At 49.3% G+C, this 16,250-nt stretch overlaps 1 protein-coding gene and 1 pseudogene across 3 annotated transcripts in view; one reads left to right on the top strand and one right to left on the bottom strand.

Annotated features, from left to right (window-relative positions):
* Positions 1-12,437, top strand: part of LOC142775837 (uncharacterized) — a 37,669-nt gene extending 25,232 nt beyond the window's left edge. For 2 of the 3 annotated variants that reach the window (XM_075878057.1, XM_075878058.1), the window contains exon 4: positions 1,526-8,052. In XM_075878057.1, coding sequence (XP_075734172.1) covers positions 1,526-1,657 — 132 coding nt within the window. In that variant the 3' untranslated portion in view covers positions 1,658-8,052. Of the gene's footprint in view, positions 1-1,525 lie in introns of all 3 variants that reach the window. The other variant, XM_075878056.1, reaches the window with a different exon arrangement.
* On the bottom strand, positions 4,644-6,534 carry LOC119183145 (uncharacterized; annotated as a pseudogene).
* Positions 12,438-16,250: the final 3,813 nt, after the last annotated feature.

Genomic DNA, 16,250 nt, shown 5'->3' with positions numbered 1-16,250 from the left:
TCCTGAGGAACGCCCTCACATGTTTAGCGCCAAGTGATTGGGAACTCGTCCGTTGATACAAATAATAATCTTGCTCACAGGTAGCAAGTAATCCGTCAAAAAATTTGAACACCCAGGCCAACCATCTCGAGGGAATCGAGAATTCCTGCGTGTATTGCGCTTTCTATTAGCCTTTTACGTCTAGAAACAAGGCTGCAGACAAGCGCTTGCGAAATTTCTTCTGTTGGACGTATGTGACGAGATCAATTACGTTATCGATAGATGAGCGATCACGTCCAAAATCAGCCATAGAGTTTGTATAAATCTTTTAATGTTCGAGGTACTACCATTCAAGGTGGTGAAGGATCATCCATTCCATTATCTTTCCCGCGCCGCTGGCCGACGCGGTAGGTCGGTACCAGGCAAGTTAAAGTGAACACTTCTGTGGCTTTGGAAGTGGTACTAGACGACGTGTCTTTCATTTGTCAGAACACTTCCTTCTTGCCGGGATGCGCTGTACAAACGTAACATCTCTACCAGCGCTGCCATACCCATATTGCTCAGGGCTCGAAATAACGTCTGGACCCTGTGATGAGAAACGCCTGTATAAGGCTAGTGCCACCTAGGGCTCCTCTGTCGTTAAAGGAAAGTCCATGTGGCTGTCACGAGAAGTGGGGACGTCACTTCTGGCCATAACATGCAGGCGGTCTCTTGGTCTTCTATCCTTGCACAAAAGTGTCTGTGACATCAATGTATTGCCGCTTTTGAGAAAGCGCCAGCGCCTGGAACGGAAAATGCTGTTCAGGAATGCAATGAAGACCGCTCACCGTTCTGCAGATGTGAGGTAGGGGCTTGTGGTGGTTCTGTCGTCTGACAAAATGTCCTCCACCATTCAGAGGCTAACTTGTCCATACGAAGCTGATTTTTTTTGCATTCTTCTGACTTCTCTAAGGTCGTGGACGGACTTTGTTTTCCAATATCTATGTCCAGAATGGCGGCGACGCGCTCGCTGTCTTTCCGATTCAGCATAAACATCTATACGCTTGGACGTAATCGGGATCGTACGCGTGGCATCTTGCATTGTGCACTTGATTACTTGCTCTCGCCTAGTGGGAATATAATAACTTGCAAGAATAGCGCTGTGCTTCTGTGTTTTGTTTTTGTGTGCTGTTTTATAGCACTGGTTACCGTGATTATCATGATTCACATGCAGAAAGTGCAGATTTTAAGCCATTGAAGCCAGTGTGCAACACAACATGCCCTTGTGGAATCTCTGATGCTGTCACCACTTTGAAAATAGCTCAACGCAAGATCTGCTGGCATTACTGGCGCATTCAGACTCGTTTATATGAAGCAAATGAGGAATTTTAGAAAAGTAGCTGCTGAATGACAGTGGAGTGTCTACCAAATATTCTCAAATAGTTTTCTTTGTTTGTTTGCTTGTTTGGTCGCTTGTTTGTAAGCAAGTAGGCACGTTTTATTGCTCCACTTGGTATAATAACGCGCCAATCTGGACATCAGAGTGCAGGTTCAATTTTTTTTTCAGGAGAACCACTGTATGCGGATAAAGATCCTGGATGACTGCTACTATTGTGTGTCGAGTCTTCTGGTCTCCAGGCCAAGCCACGCCTACAACTGCGTGAGGATGGGCCTACAAATAATCGAGGCCATACGTTGAGTGACGCTGTGTCTTTCGAACAAAAGTCGCTGTCTTTTTTTCACTATTTTTTATTCGACAGCACTTCTGCCTTACCTACCAATATATCGCGTATGTCAGGAAAGAACGCCCGGTTTCGGCTGAACTGGGGCAGAATGCACAGGCACGGCAACGCAACAGCGTGATTCCGGAATGTCCTGGCAGTATACGAATATTAACGCATGGTATAGTACATTGATCATGTCTAGAAATTGTCTTGGCCCACTCGAAGTTTGTTCTTTGAATGACCAAGGCTGAATTCAACATTGCTAGAGCTTAAGCAACAGCCTATACATCTGTTAACATGACTTAGCAATAGCCAAGCATGAAATTCTAAACTAGGCTGGATGAGACAAGGACGGAAAAGGTGGGAAAGGAGAGTCAAGGATGTTAACCAATTTTTTTTAACGAGGGGTATGCTCACCTGCACTTGAAACAGGGATGAGGGAGTTTAAAGATAGAGAAAAAGAGATAGGGAGGAGAGAGCACACACTACAAAAGACAAAGACAAAAACATTAGTTAAGCAATGGCCTAGCACCGCTTAAGGCTTCCCTCCAATGTTCTTTAGCACAACGTTGCATTGCGGAGTCAAATAATCTCTTAATTTCATTCCCTCTTAATGATGAAAGCTCCACATCTCGACAAATACTTTGATGGTTACACTGTAGAGCGAGGTTTACGAGACGAACATGTCTTTTCGGTAACAATGTCTACATTAGTATGAGAACCAGATAGTCGAAAATGAAGGAGGCGCACGCAGTGCACCGGAAGCGGCAAGAGTGAAAGAGACGAATGAAAAACAGAGAGGAGAGCTGCACGTTGCTTGGAATGCTGCTCTGCAGGATTTTATGACCGTGGGTGGCAGCCGCGTCGCTACAGATTGCTCCCCCTTTAGAGAGGAAGCTGGTGCGAAATGTCATCCCAGTGAACGCGGCGCAGAGGTGGTGATGAGAGGAACACTGGCGAGGAGAGGCCCTCGTATCCAGCGGAGGGAGGCACGGCCAGAAAATAAAATCCGCATGGCCAGAAAATTAAGATCAGGGGAGATTCACTGAACGCTGGCTTGAGCCACTCGAGCGCGATTGTATCACGTGCCTCATTGATGTCGACGACGAAGTTAGCAGGCCAGCACTCTAACAAACGGAAGGGGCTGAGGTAGTGGGGTTGAAGCGCGGTGAACACAGGGCTGTACCGCACGAACACGTGTGTCGCTGTTTTTGGGTCCTGAGCGATGTACGCTGCACGTGGCTGGCTGCGTGTAGGCTGCGGACAAATCTATTGAGAGACGCCACGCAGCTGCTCGACGTACTCTGTTGCTGTTAGCTGGGTGGCACTGCCGCTTTCTTCGAAGCAATCGGCAGGCAGGTAAAGCGAAGTTTCATAAACAAGCTCGGAAGTGGAGCAGGAGAGTTCCTCCTTGAAATAAGATTGAATTCCGAGTAGGGTGAGCAGGAGGTGGTCAACGAACCTGTCGGGGCAGCCGTGTGCTGCGCCTGCTGCTTTGAGGTGCCTGTGGAATCTCTCGACGAGGCCGTTTGTTTGCGGATAGTATGACGCTGTATGCAGCCGGGAAATACCAAGATGTTTCAGGAGCTCCGAAAAGAGGAAAGATTTGAACTGGTGACCCCGGTCTGATACAATCGTGGTCGCACAGCCAAATCGGGATATCCAGGTAGAAACGAAACCCGCTGCCACGATAGCTGCAGACAAGTCGGCCATAGGAGTCACTTCGGGCCAGCAGGTGAAACGATCTACACATGTCAGAAGGTAGCGATTGCCATGGGGGTAACGGGCCAATGGTGTCAATATGCACAACATCGAAACGTTCGCCGGGTTGTGAGATGGGCTTTGATGGGGGAACGGGGTACCGTTCCACTTCAGCGCGCTGACACGATGTACACTCATGAACCCAATCCTTAATGTTGGCGTTCGTGCCGGGTCATACAAAGCGTGAAGAAACAAGCTTTTGGGAAGCGCAAATTCCGGGGTAAGAAAAGCTGCGATAGGCGTCGAATATTTTCTTACGGAAAGGGTCGGTTAGAAATGGTCTGGGGTGCCCTTGGAGGTGTCACCGATAATTGGCACATCTTCAAAAGTGACGTATTCGAGCTGAAGTTATGTGGACGCTTCGCGTAGATCTTCAAGCTCAGTGTCTTTTGATTGGGCTGCAGCCAGATCCTGGAGTTTGAATGGAAAGGATGTTGAGGTGGAGGTTTTGGAGCGACTGTGGGTGCTGGCATCCGCGCGAATAAGAGCGTCAGCTGGGGCTTTGTCAACATTGCTGATGTGGTGTATATCAGTTTAAAACTCCGAGATGAAGGCGAGCTGGCACTCCTTGCGCAGTGTGTATAGTGAGTCAGATTGGCCGATTGAATAGGTGAAAAATTTGTGATCAGTGAAAATTGTAAAAGAGCGGCCTTCAAGTAGGTGTCGAAAATGGCGCACGGCGAGAAATATGGTGAGCAACTCACGGCCGAAAACAATGTAGTTTCTTTAGGCAGAGGTAATACGCTTAAAGAAAAAGGCAAGAGGCTGCCACTGATCGTTCACTTTTTGCTAGAGTACGGCCCCAAGTGCAGAACAGGATGCATCCGTCTTGAGCGAAAAGGGGTAACTGGGATTGTAGTGCGTCAGCAGTGTGGCTTCAGCCGAAACGTTCTTGACGGAGTGGAAAGCTTCTTCCGCAGCGGTGTTCCATGGTAGTGCAGTTTCCGAGGGTTCGCCACAGAGCAAATTGTCAAGGGGCTCCAACAGCATAGCACAGTTCCTAATAAATTGGTGGCAGAAATTTACAAGCCTTAGAAATCGGCACAGCTTGGTTATTAATGTAGGCTTGGGGAACTCGATGAGTGCTTGCACTTTGTCAGGAAATGGGCTCATTACACTGCTGTCCAAGCGATGAACCAGAAAATCAAGAGATGACACTCCGAATTCAAGTTTTGCAGTGTTCACAATGATTTTGTTGGCTTACAGGCGCTCGAAAAGTTGACGGAGATGTTGCAAGTGCTCCTCGTGGGATGAGCTTGCCACCAGCAGGTCGTCAACGTAGGCGAACACAAACGGCAGACCACGTATGATCGTGTCAATGAACCACTGGGACGTTTGTGCAGCATTGCAGAGGTCAAATGGCCTTCTCGGGAACTCAAACAGGCCAAATGGGGTGGTCATTGCGGTCTTTTGAACATCTTCTGCAGCAACAGGAATTTGGTGAAAGGCTTCGACTAAGTCGATTTTAGAGAACACTGATGTGCCAGTGGAACCGATGCGAAAGCCTGAATGTTAGGCAGGGCATGCAGGTCAGGAATAGCTTTTGCGTTCAGGAAACGGTAGTTTCCGCAGGGTCTCCAGTCACCTGACTTTTTGGTGACAATGTGGAGAGGAGACCCCCAGATGCTCGATGATGGTCGTATTATTCAGACTTCCAATATGTGTTCAAATTCTGCCCTGGCTACTTTGAGCTTATCTCGAGCAAGTCGCCATGGGCAAGCGAAAACAGGTTGACCAGTGGTGATTACATGGGGGTGGACATCATGTTCATGGGTTTTTTCCAGTCAGGCGGTTACGTGGTGTTTGGGAATTCTTGAAGAAGTCCTGCGAAATGGTCATCGGCCACCGTTGTAGTTGGGGTGATTATGTTCGAGTCGTGCGAAACAACACCATAGACAGGGAGTAGTGTAGTAGTGTCTAGCAGGCGTTGCCGTTTCACGTCGACTAACAGTCCACGGTGGTTTAAGAAGTCGGCACCAATGAGGCCATGGCATACGTCAGCGACAAGGAAAACCTATCGAAACACGTGGCGCAAGCCTAGGTTCAGTGTGAGCGACTGCAATTTGTATACGCGAATCTTGCTACCATTGAGAGCTTGCAGGTAGGAGACTGGGGGGTATTGTTCGGTCGGATTTTTGAGCCGGAATAATGCTGGCCTCTGCATAAGTGTCCATCAGGTACATCTGGCCTGTGCTTTTGCCCATGATGTGAAACACGCGACGTTTGGGTTGGGCTTGACCAGTCGTCGCCGTGAATAGTCGGCCTGCCTGTTTGCCTGCCATGAGCAAGGTTGAAGGCAGTTACGCGCATCCTGTCAAAACGGCGATGGTAATATCATATCCCAGGTGGTGTGGGGGACTGAGAGCATTGTGCGCGTTCATAACGCGGAAAGCTTCGGCTGCGGTTTCGGTGAAGTGGAGTGGTGTAATGGTCCGTGACATGGCACAAACCAGTTGTTCTAGGCGATCACAAAGCGCGTCGATGGGAAAAACAGGGTCAGATGATGTTTGTGGAGATGCACTCACGTTGCTGAATGACGGCGTTTTGTTGCACAGAAACGGCGTAACCAGCTCCAAGACCTTCTCTGCCAGGCTGCCCAAATCGTTGACATCCAACGTGGATGCAGTGACTAGTACCATTTGCACATTGCCAGGAAGGCGCTGCAGAAACAGTTCTCGCCACAAGCTCTCGTCAGTAGTGGTGGTGAAGCCGCACATGAGTTGGCGCATATGACGAAGAAGCTGGCCGGGTGGGCGGTCGCCTAATTCCTCCGCAGACAGCAACTGCTGTATGCGGGAACGCTGTGATGCCTTCGTTCACTCCAGCAGAGCAGCCTTGAGAGTGCTGTACGATGTGGTGGAGTGGAGTGCAGAAACAGGTCAGATACTTCTTCGGCAGCAGCAGGTGACAGCGCCGAAACAACGATATGGTACTTGCATTGTTTCGTGCATTGGCCAGAAAGCACAAATTGTGACTGAGCTTGGGTGAACCAGATCGAAGATTTTCGCTCCCAGTAAGCTGGTAGTCGGAGAGAGATCGCAGAGATGTCATGATTGGTGTCCGTGTTTAGGTGCGACTCATTGCTCTGCATGACTCTGCAATAATTCGGCCGTGCCGCGAAAGACTACGGGTCACCACTTTGTTGTAGAGCCAGGTTGTACGAGACGGACACGTCCTTTCGGTAACATCGTCTACTTTATTCGGACAACCAGAGAGTCGAAAATAGAGGAGGTGCACGTAGTGCACCGAAAGTGGCAAGAGTGAAAGAGGCAAAGGAAAAACACAGAGGAGAGCAGCACGTTGCTTGTAGTGCTCCTCCAAAGGTTTTTATGACCACGGGGTGCGCGGTGTCGGCCGCGTCGCTATAATATGAATAACTTCAGAGAAGTGCAGTATTAATCACGTATAGGTGAGCAAATTTAGATAATTTATAAGGTTGAGCATTCATGACAGAGAGAGAGTGAATGAATATAAGAATTGTATGGAGGTTAGTTGACTATGTCCAGTTTGCTACCCTACACGAGAGGAACGAAGAATAAAGGAGCAAAAGAGAAAGAGAGAAAGACGTGCACATTCCTCACCACACACACAGTGCAGGGTTTCGCAGGTCGTCACTCAGTGACGTTGCCTTCAAGTATTGTAAAAGGGTTGGCGTGGCTTTCTAAGATGTTTTGCTGTGAGACTGTGCTCTTTTCCTGAGTAAAGGTACTATCATTCAGTCTCCTCAAGGCACACTGTGGGGTTCGGTAGTCTTATTCAAAGTCGGGGCACTGGCACAGGACGTGGTAAAGAGTTTCTACGCAGTTGTACTTATCCCAGTTGGGTGAGTCAGCCATACCAATGCTACAGCTGAGTGAGTTGGTAGAGGCATCACCGACCCACAACCGACGCAGTACTGTTGCGTCACGTCCCGAAGTCTTCGTTGCAGGTACAGTTGGAATAATTATTCCAGGTTCTGTGGGCGACAAATCAGGTTCCATGAAAAATTCTAGTGCGTAAACTTGGGCATTATACACGGTGTGTCCAAGTTCTCTTGCGGGGATATAAGCAGTGTGGGCGCTCCGTCATGAACACATCGAGCAGCGTTGTCAGCGACGTTTTTACCTCAATAACCCAACAGCCATTTGAAGACTACGTCGTGTCCTTGATTAGTCGTGCGATGGCTGGTTTTATTGATTTTTAGACTAACTGATAATACATTCCACGTCGTAAACTTCGCACTAATTGAAGGGATGCCTTGGAGCCGAAAATATGGCCCACTCACCAGGGAAGTTTTGCATAACGAATTTCACTGCGGCTAGAAGGCCGCCGAGCTCGTAGCTTGTAGATTTATAAACTGCAGTATGATTATGACATGAGCCTTAGTGGGGACATCGGAAATCATTTTAACCACTTGGGCTTTTTGAAGGGGTGCCGTAACCGTATGCTATTTTTCTACGTTTTGCAACCACTGAAATGCGGTCAGCGTAAATAGAAACCAACCTTCTTACCGAGTCATCACCAGGCCCAGATGGAACGCAGTGGTGCTACGCATAGTGCTACGCAGATGGAACGCCATGGTACAGGGGAACTCATATGAAATAAATTTGAATTTAGTTTCTTTTGTTCACTTGACCAATAAGATAAAATCCGAACATAGTGTTTTTAAAGACCATACACATCATACTTTAACATGCAAAACAATAGAGCTTCTGCCACTTCCTGATTTGCTTTATCTGTTTAGCACAGCTTTCATTCTGTATATCAAAACGCCAATGGTGGAGGCTTCTTTTTTTTTCGTTGAACGTCATCGGATGTCTTTGTTCTTCCTCACTTAGCCTTGTTGAAATCTTGTGCTTTTTCTTTTCTCTTTGTTTACCAGTAGGGCAGAAACTAACAGGTGCTGCGAACTTTTAGGCAGCGTTGACGCTTCCTTTGACAGCACGCGTGGGTGACGGCGCGCGTTCTTATACGTAATGAGTGCCTCTTGGGCAGCCCATTTCCCGAGCTCTCAGCTTTAACGTACTTACCGGCGTGAATAATTTATGAGGCGCACCAGGCGCCACGCACAACTTTGCTATACTGACCTTATCGCCGGGCACAAACGCGTTGCTCCCGCGCAGTGAGTCCGTACGAAGAAGGCACAAAAGTTGCTTATTCTGTTTTCTTGCCTGCTTCATCGTTCGCGCATTCAGGCGCCCATCCCGAAAGCGTGCGACTTTCCAGGGCCGCCGTATCTCTGTATCCCCCGCACGCGCAGCTGCTCTTGTTTAGTAATAAAGGCATCATAAATGCCGGAGCCATGCGTTATGCGCGCGCGGGAAACTAATAGAGTTATGTTTTACGTTTAGCAGGCATCGTTGGCCGCGCGTGCCTTCCGGTGCTTATGAATTACAAGCGCTGCTACAGGACATCTTGCGAATCAGCGCCATAAAACCGAAAATATTCTTTAGGAACTGTAGCTTTAGAACTGTAGCTGGGGGGAAGAAGAAGAAGCCGACCTGTGCGGGCGTTAGAACATCGGCTTCCGCTATCCTCAATGATTGTGTGCGGTTTGCCGCCTACAATCACCGTGATTTGCACACCAACGTACGCACCAAGTTACGAGAATTCCGTGGACACCGTATTTATTTCGGTGGGTGGACTCTTTCTCTACTTTTGGCCTTCTGAAGTGCTTACGCCGCCGCTGCCTCGCTACCCCTAGCGGGCTAAGCCTTGCTCCGGTGAGCCAAGGTGGGTAGGCTTGGGCCTATCCCGCAAGTTTACCCCGTTCATCATGGAAATCGTCGAAGGCGAAGCAATATCGCCTGAAGAAGCGAATGGCCCAGGCTGGATTACGGCGTACAACCGTAAGCCAAGCAAGAGCAAAGCTAACCAATCCCAAGACGCAAGACCAACAAGTACGCGAGGGAGACGTAGGGACAGCGGCCGCACCGCCGAACCGAGAAGCGCGTACCAACGCCTCGTCGCTACCTCAAGACTCCCTCAACTTCCGAGGGACACATATCGCATAATCGTAAGGCCCCGAGATGGCCTCAACGTGGCTAAAATCACGCCGGTGCAGTTTGAGCAAGCCCTGGCGATGGCCGCCGCCCTGGCTCCTCAAGACCTCATGGAAGACTCTATATGCCCAAATGTCACCCAGAACATTTTTGTAGTGTGTACCCCAATCGAACGAAACGCACGAGCTTATACCATGGTACAGCAACTACGTCTGCGAGACACTCTGTACCGAGTTGCTGTATATCCGGCTCCACCCGACAACACGTGCAAAGGCGTCATCCGAGGCATTGACATTGACCTCACCGATACCCAGCTCCGAGAACTGATCGTCACAAAGCGCAACCCGAGTGCCCTGGAGGTGAAACGCATCAAGAACACCACAGCCGTCACCATCCTGTTCCAAGGAATGCAAGTTCCCAATTATGTATACTGCGGGGCGAGCATAGTTCGATGCACGCTTTTCCGCAGACACACGGAAGTTTGTTACAACTGCGGCAGCCTCGGCCATCGTGCAGACGTTTGCCCTAATCCTAACACAACGTGGTGCCGAAAGTGCGGACTCAAAACCCCACCCGAAAACCACCAATGTAAGCCCCACTGCACCCTCTGCGGTGGACCACACCCCACTGCCGATAAGGACTGTAAACGTAAATTTCAAGTTCCGTACATCGTACGCCAACGACGACGCCGACGCCGTCGACGCGGTCGTAGCCGCTCCCGAGGATCGAGTGGAGCCAGCTCCCGCGATTCCAGCGCCACCTCGAGCACCTATGCGACATCCAGGCGAAGCTGCTCCCTCACACCGACAGCGAGACGTCGCAGTGCCCAGCGCAGCCACTCCCGCTCCAGGAGACACTCCCCACCTCGCCAGGCTGAGCTGACATGGGCGGACCGAGTCCAAGGGAAGAAACCACCGCTACGGAGCACGCCGCCAGTCACAAAGGTAACGCGGCCCTCATTGCCAGAGCATGAAAGCGAGGTAGTTACAACTCTACGAGAAGAACTAGCAGGTCTTCGGGCAACCATACAACAGCTCACCACACAACTAAATGAGGCGAGGCACCAAATACAAACTCTCACAGCTCCTAAAGATCCCCCCTCATCCACTGTAGATGTTAGCAAACCTAAACGCAGAGCCCCACCACTCCGCGAAGCGGACACGAATGACAGCGACTCACCAGAAGACACTCTAAACGAAATCTTACGTCTCACGCGAGAAAACCACGATAACATCGACACGCTGTCACGCCGGGTGGAAGCACTAGAGCAAAAAGCCACCATAAAAGCTAAAACCAAAGCCAGAACAGTAGTTTCTGTGGATCCTACGGCAAATCTGCCTGGGCCACCAAATTCAATGTAATCATCATGGCTTCCACAACCCAAAACACGTTAGAAATTTGGCAGTGGAATTGCGCTAGCTTCGCGACCCGTAAAACCCCACTGCTGCAGTACATTAAAGTGCAACCCAAGAAGCCTCATGTAATATTACTGCAGGAGACCCTTTGTGATACTCTCACATTATCGGGTTACCACCCCATCTCACAACGAGGGGATACCAAGAGAGGTATAGCCACGCTGATTAGCAAGAAATTTGCTCACATAGTACATGAGGTATTACCCACCCGCAGCCGCCTGGAAGCGATACTCGTCGAACTCGTACCAAACCGTTTTTTAAAACAAAGCGTTTTTATCCTTAACGTTTACAGCTCCCCGTCAGACTACAGACAGTCCTTCCACGCGCTCTTAACTAAAGCCACAACGCTCGCGCGAAACTCTCCGCTTGTTATAGCAGGCGACTTCAATGCCCCCCACCCGTCATGGGGTTACCCCCAGGCAACGGCTAAAGGCACTAACCTCACGCGAGCAATTGACGACTTGTCCCTCACACTCATCACAGATCACCGATTCCCTACGAGACTTGGAACATCGGTACAACGCGACACTACGCCGGACTTGGTATTTACCCGTAACGTCACAGGCCACACCTGGACCAATACGCAGGAAAATCTGGGCAGCGATCACTTCATCATACGAACCGAACTACCCAACGCATCAGCCCCACCCCGTACATTCACGCTGACGGACTGGGATGCCTTCCGCACCCTCCGCAAAAACAACACAAAGGAATACAACACATTCATCGAACTACTCACCTCACTTCAGGAAGACATAGCCAAAACAACGAAAACAATACAAACAGAACTCGAGGTCCCGAGAATGGACCCACACCTCGCACATTTGCTCGAGGCAAAAGCGTCAATACTCGCGCGCTGGAAAACACAACGACTAAACAGACGCTTACGAAAACGTCTATCAATACTGAACCAAGACATTGCCAAATATTGCACGGAGCTCACACGACTCCAATGGCATGAACTCTGCTCGGCGGTCGACGGCCGCATGCGAACTGGGGGTAAATGGAACCTCCTAAAATACATGCTGGACGACTGCGAAACAAAAAACAACCAGAGTCATGCCATAGACCGGCTCCTACACTCGCACAAAAAGATGGGAGGAACAAACTCATCCTTTCTTGAAGAAATCTCCAAACGTCACCTCCCCTTAAACACAGCACAACCCACCGACTACCCAGAAATAGAATGCGAAACGATACCCGAACTCGACGAACCCTTCACGGAGTCAGAAATTCGGGAGGCATTACACAACCTCAACAGCAGATCAGCCCCCGGTCCTGACAAGGTAACCAACCGCCTGTTGCGAAATTTAGACGACCAAGCCATCACACTACTCACAAAAGACATTAATTACATGTGGGAAACTGGCCAGGTACCTGAACAATGGCGCACGGCCACGGTAATGCTTCTCTCAAAGCCAGGTAAACCACTCAACTTCGACAATCTACGCCCGATTTCCCTAACCTCATGCATAGGAAAAGCAGCTGAACATGTCATCCTAAATCGTGTATCGCGCTACATAGAGGATCACGAACTCTTTCCGTTCAACATGGTCGGGTTCCGTCCGCACCTTTCAACACAAGACGTCATGCTATTACTAAAGAAACAGATCTTCGACTCAAAAACGAGAGATGTTCGTGGCATTCTCGCCCTAGACCTCACTAAAGCATTCGACAGCGTCTCACACCGCTTTATACTGGAATCCATTGCCAGCCTTGGTCTCGGTAAAAGATTCCAGGCGTACATTCGTTCTTTTCTGCAAAATCGAACAGCTCAGCTGCATTTATCGCAACTTACATCCGATACTTACACATTAGGTTCCAACGGGACACCACAAGGGGCAGTCATTTCTCCACTCCTTTTTAACATAGTAATGAAGGGACTATCTGACAAACTCCGCGACATCCCAAACATAAACCATGCTATATACGCAGATGACATCACCATCTGGTGCCCAGGAGGCTCATTGGCGGAGTTGGAGCAAGCCCTTCAAACTGCTCTCGATACCACAGAAGCCTACTTAAAAAACACTGGACTTCGTTTGTCGCCCACAAAATCAGAGTTGCTACTGTACCGGCAATCTCGCCAAGGCGTTCGTAACTTAACACCCTTAGGTGATCTACCCATAGCGCTACACGCCAAAGATGGGCAGCGAATACCCCGAGTGGACTCCATACGCATTCTCGGCCTCCTCGTCGAGGCCACTGGCTGTCATGCAAGAACAATTAAACATATCACAGCAAAAACAGAGAACATGCTCCGACTCATTCAGCGAGTCTCGGGTCGTAGACGAGGCCTTGGAGAGGCCAACCTTCTGCGCATATACCACGCGTTCCTAATGAGTCACATCAATTACGTCGCCTCTGCCCACAACTGGACGAAGGTAGAAAAGACGAAACTAAACACACTCATGCGCAAAAGCATTAAACAAGTCCTTGGTTTGCCTCAAAACACGAGCACTTCCCGTCTCGACCAACTAGGCATGCACAACGGCATCGATGAAGTGATCGAGGCCCAGACCACGGCCCAAGTGATCCGCCTCTCCTCCTCCAAGGCAGGCCGCCGACTTCTAAGCGAGGCCGGCATGTCCCCACACCCCTGCCTTGAACGCGCAGTAACCCTCCCCAGAGTTGTCCGAGCTACTTACATGGTAACCCCATTTCCGCGAAATGTCCACCCACAACACAACGAAGGCAGACGGCTGGCCCGCGCTCGCGCGATCCTAAACCGTACCGCCGCGAATCGCAACTCTACCGCATTCGTCGACGCAGCGCAATACGGTAACTCCTCCTCTTTCGCACTCGCGGTAGTAGATGGCGACGGAGCCCTACGCTCAGCCGCCTCGGTTAGGCTATCAACAAGCGCCATAGCCGAACAAGTTGCTATAGCTTTAGCGATGACCGACCCCTCACTCACTAATGTCTTCACAGACTCTCGCGCCGCCATTCGGGCTTACGAAACCGGCAACATCGCTCCAGAAGCAGCCCGCATTTTACAAACACGGAAAAATACGGGCTCGCACTACCTCTCTTGGTTCCCTGCCCACATGGGCAAAGACGTTCACCCACAACAACCCAACCTCAACGAAATGGCTCATGATCGAGCACGAGAACTGACCCGCCGTGACGATCAATCAGCCACCGAAGAGCTGGGCCCAGACGTGCAGTTTAATGACCCACTACTCACCTTCCATGAAATTACCTCCCACTACCGACACAACAGAAGCCGATACCCTTTACCCCATTCAAAACTAGAACGCGCGCAAGAAGTAGCCTTTAGAATGTTACAAACGAGATCGTACCCATCACGGGGCCGACTCAGCCATTATAACTCAGACATAAATTCACAGTGCCCAGATTGCACAGAAGTGTACTGTTCACTCGCGCACATGCTCTGGCAATGTCCCGCGTTACCTCAGGGACCTCTCACCAGTGAGTCCGACTGGGAGGAGGCACTCAGGAGCCCCAATCTCCGAAACCAACTTAAGGCAGTCCAGAGGGCCCAAGAACTGGCGGAACGCCACCACGTTCCCGCCCCGACTCGGGCGTCGCCTACGGTAGCGGCTGCTAGGATGTCCCACGTGGGCACCCTGGTGGCTTAAACTCCTCAGGACCATATATTAAAGTTCTTGACTGACTGACTGACTGTAGCTATCGCAACTGATTTCAGTTGAAGAAACGGCCGGCTAAGGTGTTCCGCTTCTAAGTTTAAGGAGTAGGGTTCCATTACCTGTCGACAGCTGCCGAATTTCCAAGTCACTGAAATGCAAAAACACCCGCATACTTAAGTTTAGGTGCACGTGAAGGGAGAAAAAATGAATTCAGGATTGAATTCTGAATACAGCGTCTTTCAAAATTGCGTCAATATTACACGCGTAAAACTACGTAATTAAACGTTACGAGCATTGGTGGCTGTTTCTAAAACAAAATTGGCAGATCCCACGTACAGTGGGAGTCGATGATATGCGAAGCACAAATGAATAAGGTTGGTATGTCACTTTCAAATCAGCACAACGTTACGAGGCGGACGTAAGCTGTGCCGCACATGACTTTTATGTCATGATTATGATGTTTGAACGTGTCAGTTACTTTTATCGTCTACTCACGTCGCATGTTACCAAAATTGGTATATTTTGAGCTAGTGAAACGGCCGCGAGTACGCTATGAGCATAGCATGTAGTCATGTTTTACTTGACACGCATATCATGATTCTAATATCTGAACTTGTCATTTACCATCGTGGTCTATTCAAATGACGCGATTCAAAATTTGTTATATGTAGAGCTAGCAAAATGGCTGCGAGAGAAAAAGCGTGTCGCTCTTCAACTCTCTTTGCTATATAAGCCGGCCCCCTTCGCCAATCACCTGTGCAGCACCTAGATTGGCTGAAATACTCTTCCGATCCATTTTATAGCGTAGAAGTTTTATTGTGAACAAGTACATAGCGTAGTTGTCATGACAGCATGACAGCCACATCTCTACACTAACAGTGTTGATAAATTATATAAAATGGCAGTAGATTAAATGTAGTGAAAGCTGTATTTCGCGATTCAAAAACTCGGGCGTGTGCAGCATCTTAATGCACGAGGCAATATTGCAAAGTGTTCGTGTTTCACCTTTTGACAGACGGCTCCCTCGGCGCCGGCATAGTCGTCTCTGAGATGCGCCAAACAAGCGTAGACCCCCCCCCCCCCCAAATGCACTGCCGAGGCAGTTGCGTCCGTCTTAGTTTTCTCATGGACAGCCCTGCACAACGGCGTTTTTTTCCCCTCCAGTGAGAATGTCTATAGCACCCGATATGGCTGTTCAGTCACCTCAACCAGTTTAAACACACTGTTTGAAAGCAGTCACAACTTGCGAGAGTACGTGTCGCCAGCCACTAGTGATGGTGATTAATATGGTAGGAAAGACGGTGTTGTAAACTGTTTCGTAAAATATAAAGCCTGCATTCACAAAAGAGTGCTTCCTCTGTTGGGTGTTTCTTTAGTAAACAGCTCTAACCATTCACGACCACGAGTTTATTTGTCGTCAATGAAAAGTGGGAGGGGAACGCATAGGCAGACTGTTCTTAGCAAAGAAAACACTTCTTGGTTAGCTACATGCGCGGGAAAATACGAATATTTGTATGTTCAAACATTGGACACTCTAAGTGCACCTAAAATTTTTTTCCTCTTTCATCCTTTTATGTATGCCGCATGCCGCAGTGAATTTGGTGCCTCCCTTTTTTTATTCTTCGTCTTTTTTCACATCTTTCTACCTGTGCTCATTTTTTCTATTCCCATTTCCCAATCCTGAAGTGTAGGGTAGCCCAACTGAAGCTTCTTGGCTAACCTTCCTCCCTTCTCGCTGTCCGTTTTTTCCCCTTTGCATGCTTAACATGCACACACAAGCTTCAGCGAAGGATGACATTC

Source organism: Rhipicephalus microplus, chromosome X (genome assembly GCF_043290135.1).
Source record: "Rhipicephalus microplus isolate Deutch F79 chromosome X, USDA_Rmic, whole genome shotgun sequence".
NCBI classification, from domain to species: Eukaryota; Metazoa; Arthropoda; class Arachnida; order Ixodida; family Ixodidae; genus Rhipicephalus; species Rhipicephalus microplus.
Note: the sequence above shows the minus strand (reverse complement) of the source record. Positions and strands in the feature narration are given on the sequence as shown.